The following is an 8,690-nucleotide window of genomic DNA, read 5'->3' as shown; positions in this document are numbered from 1 at the left end:
AGGCTGTTAGCCAGGTCTAAGGAAAAGGTTCCTGCCTCGATAGGGTCAGTGGGGTGTGGGGGTAAAGGGGACTTGAGCATTAGGGGACTTCAGTCCCTTCTTGTGCCTCTCATCAGCTATGCAGAGGTGTGATTTCGGGTTGCCCGGCCACTAAGAAACAAGGTGTTGGCTCAGTCGGTATCTAAGGTCTCTTATGATTTCAAAGGCAAGGATTTGTCCTAGGCTAAGACCTTTTATGAAAATACATTGTTTTAGCACCACACCTTGGGAGGATTGTACTCTGACTGTCATCACTCTTAGGTACAATGTACAGAAAGTTTTGTTGAACCTGTGGAGATGTGCGGAGAGTATTGGCAGGGATACACTTGACTAACACTCTAGTTTGGGGATTGGGCCACATTTATCTATGCATTCCAGGTGTGCGTGACATATTGTAGGCATCTAGTCACAAGGATTTCTGAATAGAAGTGGACAGGGGTTTTCAGGTTACCTGCTAATGTGACAGCAATGGAGACAGAGTCATATCCCAAGGCATTTGTGGCATTGCAAGTATAGAAACCCACATCAGCTTCCACTGGTGCCAAGATCTGTAAGGAATCATCTGGCTGTAGAAGAATCCTGGAGCAACAGAAAAGAAATGTAGACCTTGTCAAGTCAGCTGACTCCTTTTGGAACTCAGAATGGGGAAGATGTGTAGTGGGAGTATTGAGAACTATGTTCTAACAACCCAGAAAGACAAGATAGGATATTCAGGAAAACCAGACTCTCTCGATTTGATTGGCATGTTGGTGATCTCTTGATTCTTTTAAAAGTGTGCTGACTCCCTGCTCTAATGATAATGATAACAGTTGGTATATGGAATACATATGACACACAGTCTGAGAAAGGATACTAAAACAAATGCCCACACGGATTTGGGAAGAGGCTTATTAAGGAAAATGAAAAGTTACAAGGGAGGAATGGATCCTAGTTGGATGGTAGGAAGACCACAGGGTTTTAAGATATAAAAGAAGGTACCATTCTGGCATTATAATAGACAAGAAAAAGCTACAAAACAATTATTGACAAGATTATTATTATCTGAAAGAAATTATATGTCTTTCAATTCTAAGCAGTAATATAAACATCCATTGTTTTCATTAACCTGTAAACATGGAGATGAAGACCACAGGTCATATTGCTTTCTTCTACCACAGTATTAATGAGGGCCTTCTAAGAGAAGATGCCCAGTATAATGAAGCAAAACTTGCCCCTTGAGGTCATGAAGAGACAATTCTAGAACAGCCATATTTTTGTCTAAAAAAGAGTTACAAGAGTTAAATTGTGGTTACCTAAAAACTCGATTCCTGTCTCTGTGCATTGACTTTTTCTTTCTAGATTTATACCATTTCTAAGAACTGCATTCTCAATAGGAAGAACAATGTTGGCTGGTTGAACCACCCAGTGCTCACAGGGACTGGAGTGTACAGGGAGGGATCCATGGCTCCAGATACAAGTGCAGCAGAGGGTGGCCTTGTCTGACATCAATGGGAGGGAAGGCCCTTGGTCATGTGAGGTTTGATGCCCTAGCAGAGGGGGATGCTGGAGTGGTAGGGCAGGAGAGGGTGGGTGAGTTAGCACCTTCATAGAGGCAAAGGGCAGGGAGGGAGGGCAGCAGATGTGGGATTGGAGGTTTGTGGAGGGGTAACCGGGAAGTGGGAACTTATTTGAGATGTAAATGAATAGAATGATTAATGATGATGATGATGACGACGACGACGACGACAATAATAATAATAATAATAATAATAATAATAATAATAATAATAATAAAAGAACTGCATTCTCTACCATGGCAGATTAGCAATTAAAGATGGTGTCTTCAAGCTGATGGTTCAATGACTCATCCAGGCTGAGGAAACCTAGAAAATGTATGAGGAGAGGTAGGAATCTAGAAGAGTTAGTGAGGCAGGGTAGGAGCTAAGATATCCAGGGCCTGGAGTAGGAAGGTTTTAGGTGGAACAGACCATTTATGCCATAGAAAATTATTTGTGACATTTCTGGACCAGTTCTTTTCCACCTTAGTTGTCCTTTCCAATTTCATAGTTTCAAAGAACTACACACTAGTTTTAACATCCATCCCTGGGAATCAAGCAGACACCAGTGGGTCACAGACACCAGCAGGTCACCTATTCAAGCAAGAGGAGGACTGTTAGGTGTGGCAGTTAATTGAATGCCAGGAATTGGGTATCCTGCCCCAGCAAAGTTCTACAACTGGATAGCCACTCTGCTTTCTTGACTACGCCTTTTGCAGGGTCCCTCTAGTCTCAATGGCTTTGCATTTCAGCACCATCATTTCAGCGGGGCATCTCTTAGTTTTTCTAAGGTAGTTGACCAGTCTGGTAAAGAATGAATCTCCTTTGTGCTGTTGTAAGTCATGGACTTATTACTGTGTTGCTATTTTTACCTCTGTCAGAGGGAAGACACTGTATCCCTCTATGTATGAACAATTCTGTTCTTTATGGAGAAGAAAACATATCAGCCAAAGGGAGCTCTCGTAGTTACTTTAGTACCATTCTAGAGTATCACTATAGTGCCGGGGGTGGTCATGCTCTCTCAGCATTGCGTAGAGCTGAAGCTGCATGGGGGATGACAGGAGCAAAGGGAGACTGAGGTAACTCATCCACTCATTCACTCACACATTCATTAATCTTTGGATTTTTTTCTCTATGTCAGATGGTTACAGGCCAGTTTGCTTCAAAGCAGCTAATAAGAGAAAGATAGCAATGTAAGTTATTATCTTTGATACTAGCATTGCTGTTTCCTAAAGGACTCTTACCGGATGTGGCATAATGCAACAGCATTGCTAAGTCTCTTCAGGTGTTCAAGCTGTTTTAGATTTAAAAATTGGGGAAAAAATAGTAAAACGGACCATGGTTTAAATCTTCATGATGTCCCAGGAATACGCACACACTTCCACACAATTTCTTTATAAGAACAGCAAAAGCAGACGGCATCAATTTAAATAGAACATAGTAGATCATATTCAATTTCACCACACTGAGAAGGTAGGGGTTAAAGTTCACTAATCCTCAAATCCATTAGCCTGCTTGCCTCTTTACAACCAACATCATTTCTCCTTTTCCTACAGAAAAGATTCCTTCATACTTAAAGCAGGAGGCTGGAAGACTGTTCTTTTGAACTTTATGTTGGTTTTGCTAGGATCTAAGTATTGGACATTGGCAAACTGACTTTCTACACTGTAGTCTATCAGCTACTAAAATGTGGATTTAGTAGGTTTCCTACTAAGCAGAGAGACTATTATTATAATGAATAATACAGAGAACTTCCAGACCACTGTTTGGTATTTCTAGTCCCAGTATCTCTTGTTAGTAATTAGTAATGCTTGATCGTTGTGATGGTGTGTGTGTGGTGTGTGGTGTGTGGTGTGGTGTGGTGTGTGGTGTGGTGTGTGTGTGTGGTGTGTGGTGTGTGTGTGTGTGTGGTGTGTGGTGTGTGTGTGGTGTGTGTGGTGTGTGTGTGTGGTGTGTGTGTGTGTGGTGTGTGTGTGGTGTGTTGTGTGTGTGTGTGGTGTGTGGTGTGTGTGTGGTGTGTGGTGTGTGTGTGGTGTGTGTGTGGTGTGTGTGGTGTGTGTGTGTGTGTGGTGTGTGTGTGTGTGGTGTGTGGTGTGTGGTGTGGTGTGTGGTGTGTGGTGTGGTGTGTGTGTGTGTGTGTGTGGTGTGTGGTGTGTGTGTGGTGTGGTGTGTGGTGTGTGGTGTGTGGTGTGTGGTGTGTGTGTGGTGTGGTGTGTGGTGTGGTGTGTGGTGTGGTGTGTGGTATGTGTGTGTGTGGTGTGTGTGTGGTGTGTGTGTGTGTGTGTGGTGTGTGGTGTGTGGTGTGTGTGTGGTGTGTGGTGTGGTGTGTGGTGTGTGTGTGTGGTGTGTGTGTGTGTGGTGTGTGGTGCGGTGTGTGGTGTGGTGTGTGGTGTGGTGTGTGGTGTGTGTGTGTGTTGGATGTGAGGAAATAGAAGGATCACATGACCTTGGGTCATATCTCTGAGTTTATTAGATCTCTATATTCAGGTTACTTTTCCATAGAACTATTATGCTGGTCTGATCAGGGCACTGACCTCTATGGAATTAGCTCAGAGTAGAAGAGAAATCCTTTCACAGCATATCTACTCTTCCAAATTCTCCCCGACCCTGAACCAATCCAGTTCTATTCTGTTAAGGTTCCACAGTGCACAGGAAGTCTTCCCTTGTGTGACCTCCCATTTGTTCTACACAGATCTTTTCAGTCTACATGGTTTCATTTCTTTCAGCTAGACTATGAATTATTGTATCTCAAGGGTGAGGACTCCCTTATCATTTCATCGTTAATGTTTAGCAAAGCATTGCCATATTGAGTCAATTCTTGTTTAAGTTACCTTCAAAGTAACTGGACTGAAGGTGATCAAACCCACGAAAAGCATGGTGGATAGCAGACTAGAACTCAGATGCCAGAACTCTAAGGATTGAATTCCAAGTCAACTCTATCATGAATTCGTTCTTTGTCCTTTGAAGAGTCATCTAAGTTCTCAATGACAGCCCCTGAATCAATGAGAACTACAGCACCTACCTAGGGTGTTGATTCCTCACAGAGCTCTGCATTTGGAGCACACAGGAAAGACTGGGAACATGATACACTATGGATGTGAGGTGACTGTTTCGTTACTGATGCTCTCATTACCATAATTCCTGGTCCTCCTTCATGCCGGCTCCACCCATTCTGAATGTTGCACAGCACTATTTTAATGATGTTAGTGCTTTCTATATAGCCCAGGTTTGCCTCTTCCTTCCCAGTGCTGGACGGCAGGCTTGTGCCATCATATTCAGTCTGATGAGCATCTTTGAGATGAGTGAATGGATGAGGACAAGGAGCTATAAAGCAACAGCCTAAACTCAGCACACAGAGAGCAAGGGGCTGGCTGTGTAAGAGGTCGGGCAGTGGAGAAAAGGGGACAATGGCCACAGGTCACACTGGTTTGGCAACAAATGACTCATATCTATCCCTGAGTCAGGAATGGTGGAATCAGGACAACTGGTTCTTCCATAACCATTTTAGCACTGTTAGCTGATAAATGAACGATTTAAAGACAAACAGCCAGAATCCTGCCATTTTAGAAAACCATGAAACAATGAGAATGAGAATTTACAGGCAGTGGATTTAGGAGCAAATGGGCAAACTTAAGAGACGCACAAAGAACTTAAGAGTCCTGGGTAGAGTAGGGGTCAGTCCTTTACTTATCTCTAGATGAACATTTCTATTTCTGCTCACAGGTTATAGGGATTATGATAAAATGTGCCACAAAGGGGGAATGAGAGCCAGCATTTATTACACAGGTACACAAGGGTTAAATCATTTAATTTTCTCACCATTTTACTGGTTTCAAATTATTTTCTACATTTTGAGAGGGGGCACTAGCTTAGACATAAGAAATTAACTCAGGTATTGGGTTAATTTCTGGGATCAGGAATTAGGAATGACCTTTGAAAACCTATTTTTTATTAATTTTTTGAAAACTCGACCAAATGCTGTCATCTACTGAGGCCAACTAGGAAGGTATGTGGGCTGGCCACCTTCTTGGTAGGTGGTAATTTGTGCCAACATTGGCAGTTATTTACAGAGATGGATGCTACAATGTTTCAAGTCTGATTTTCTTAGGAAGTTTGAAGCAGGAGGTGAAAAGACTGCTGTAAGGCGACCTCCTCTGTGGGTGAGAATTCTTTTGTGAAACCAAAAGTCAGAGTAGCCACAAAGGCTTGCAGAAGAGCTGTATTTTGTGAAGATATTTTGTGGAACTGACTGAGGCTCATGAAGAATTTCCTACTGCTCCTTGGCCAAGGCAACTTTTCAACCTTCTGTGTTTTACATGCATCTGCCAACGAGAAGTTATTTAATGCTGAAGCCTCCCAATTGTTCAGAGGGACGTACAGAAAATATTTTTGGAATGGGAAAAGCCACCTGACCACACATTCTTAACCCCGTCCTTGTGCTTCCCGCCAAAGATTTTGGCTTCTTTTTCTTTAGGAATTCATAACGTCTTGAATTTGCTAATGTGGATAGTTTTATTTTCTGCTTGCTGGGTAATTCATTTCAAACTGTAAGCTGTACACGAAATGTGCCTGACTGAATTTTCTGACTGGTGGGTAGGGGGTGTATCCAACTCTAGTCAGCATATGCTTTTGTAAGTAAAGTCTCATCAGAACACTGCATACCAGTGTGGGTACTGTCGATGGCTGCGTTCAGGCTATGGGGGCAGAACTGAGAAGCTGACACAGCTTATCCCCCAAATGTCTACTGTTTGGCCCTTTGCACGGAAAATTTGCTGACTTTCAACGTGCATTTTCAATTTGATGTGTCTCAGTGACTTCTTCACTTATCAGAACACTAGTTCATGTTTTCCAGAATCCTGCCATTTACTAAGGACTACCCTTCTAGCACGAATCAACTAAGCACATGTGGGACCTGACGGCACCCTCTCCCTAGCCTTTGCAGGGAGACCCAGAGCTGACTCTGTGCTGTGCTTGTGTTCGTGGGTGTCCCCTGATGTGCCTGCTCGGCCTGCTCGAATCACAGGAGCATCATCTATTTGACCTCCCCACTCTTCCCCGGTGCTTTCCTCTTGCTGAAGCCTGAGTATGTATTGGGATGGTTCCTACTCCTCTGACTTGCTATTCTTACACTTTTCGACTGGGAAAAACATTTGTCATTTCCTCTAGTTCTGCAAAGGAAATAAGCCAAACCAAACTGAAACTGGTTTATTTCCCCTCTCCCATCTTCCCCGCCTCCAGTTTTTATATTATCTACAAACTTGGAAAGTGGATTTTGTGGACTTATGACTTCTACATATAGCATTATCCACAACTGTGGTTCTGAATTGACCTTGGAGGAATTTTTCATCCCATTTTCTCTCCTATTCGGAGAAGTTTCCATCTGTGGATTCTCTATGTTGCCCAAGTTAAAGCTTTCCAAATACTCCTTAATTCATCTCCTGTTCAACACTACTTTGGAACCTTGTCCAAAGTGCTCTGGCCAGAACACCACTGAGAGTTTGCAGATTTCTCTCTTCTGCTAGATCAGAAACAATAGCAGAGAATGTTAGCAGGATGTGAGCATCCTCGTGCATCCTCCTCTTATACCTCTCCATTATGCTGTTACTACTCCCTTCTACCAAAAGCCCCTCGGCAACTGCCCAGACATTTCTCACATTAAGAGTGAAGCTCTCACTCTCCCACTCTTTTACTCTCCTACTCTTTTACCCTCTCTGTTTCTTCTTCTCCATCCCCCTCCTCCTTCTCTCTCCACATGTTCCTGGCTGGGCTTCTACTCCCCATCCCCTCTGCCTTTCTTTGTCTCTACTCCCTCAACTCCCCTCCCCATGCCCTAAAATAAACGCTACTCCATACTAAAAAGTGAAGCTTCTCTTCTTTTTTTACAGTAAAAGATCAGTAATGCAGAGAGCCACAACTGGTCAATGCGCAAAGATACTGTGGATGGTCAGCTCTAAATGGGACAGCCATATTGTACTCCTAAGCCCCAAAGCTTAGGGATCATGTCTGTGAGTGCACAGATGCTAGGAGCCGGAGGTAGTGGATATCTGTGGTGAGCAGTACTTTCCAGATATGACAGATATGGTCCACGTGAATCCACAGCAGCTGTGACTTCATGCAGTAGACCCACATGAGATCAGGGCAACTAAAATTCCAGCATGAAAGAGAGAGGGGCTCATGCAGTCCTGTCCTTAGCCATAGAGCTGTTTGGTGGTTGATAGCTACAGAGAAAGCAAGAGTCAATTTTCCTTATGGATGTGGCCCTGAGAAGCTCCCCATGCTCCAGTACACTGTCCTACATCCATATAGACTAACTGGGCTCACTGGGTTTATGAAATTGGATAGGAATAACAGTGGGGGGTAGGGAAGAAACTGGTAGGGGAGGGGATGGATTTGATCAAAGCTTATTACATGCATGTATGAAATTCTCATAAAATAAAATAGTACCTCATTAAATTAAAAAAGAAGAGCCTAGCTTCTTTGTGATATACCAGAAGGTCATGTGAGACAATGGCTGTAGGTCCAAATGACAGTGACACTGGCAAATGGGCTTCTGTCATGTAGTGGGAACGTTTTAGACATTTTTTGGTTCTCTACTGCTATGGTTTGGGTAAATATCCTTCATGGTTCATACGCTAAAAGTTGGTCATGATCCTGGGGCAACGTTGAGAGGTATCGAGCCTGGCATGAGAAATTAGGACATAGCAAAGTGATCTTGAAGGGCTACTGGAACTTGAGTCCTTTCTTTGTTTTTTGGCTTCCAAGAGAGGACAACTTTCTCTGCCATGTGCTTCTATCACAATATACACAGGCCCAAAGCAACAGGGACAAGTGACAGGTACTGTGACTTCTGAGAGCATGAGTCAAAATAAACCTATGCTATTTTTTAAGCTATCCATCTTGTCTCAGTGATTAAAGGTTAACCCTGTCTGTACCTTTGCTACTCTGAGAGATAAAATGAAAGTTCCTGTCTGGTTTTATTGATATCATTTTAATTTTTACTCGTAATAAAATTGAAGTTTTAAAGGTTAAGGCTGACTTATCAGGTGGCAAAACTGGATTTGTGTCCAAGTTGTTCTGAATGCACTCGGCTGCTGATAAAGGCCTTCTGTAAGTGGA

The 8,690-nt window shown here is 43.1% G+C and overlaps 1 protein-coding gene across 5 annotated transcripts in view; it reads right to left on the bottom strand.

Moving 5' to 3' along the window:
• The window catches only part of Adamtsl1 (ADAMTS-like 1), a 398,736-nt gene that overhangs the window by 73,989 nt on the left and 316,057 nt on the right, over window positions 1–8,690 (bottom strand). For all 5 annotated transcript variants that reach the window (XM_087549776.1, XM_087549775.1, XM_087549777.1 and 2 more), the window contains 1 exon segment: window positions 491–618. In XM_087549776.1, the coding sequence (XP_087405902.1) occupies window positions 491–618 (128 nt within the window).

The sequence above is a fragment of the Rattus norvegicus genome, chromosome 5, assembly GCF_021556685.1.
Source record: "Rattus norvegicus strain SHRSP/BbbUtx chromosome 5, alternate assembly SHRSP_T2T, whole genome shotgun sequence".
NCBI classification, from domain to species: Eukaryota; Metazoa; Chordata; class Mammalia; order Rodentia; family Muridae; genus Rattus; species Rattus norvegicus.
Note: the sequence above shows the minus strand (reverse complement) of the source record. Positions and strands in the feature narration are given on the sequence as shown.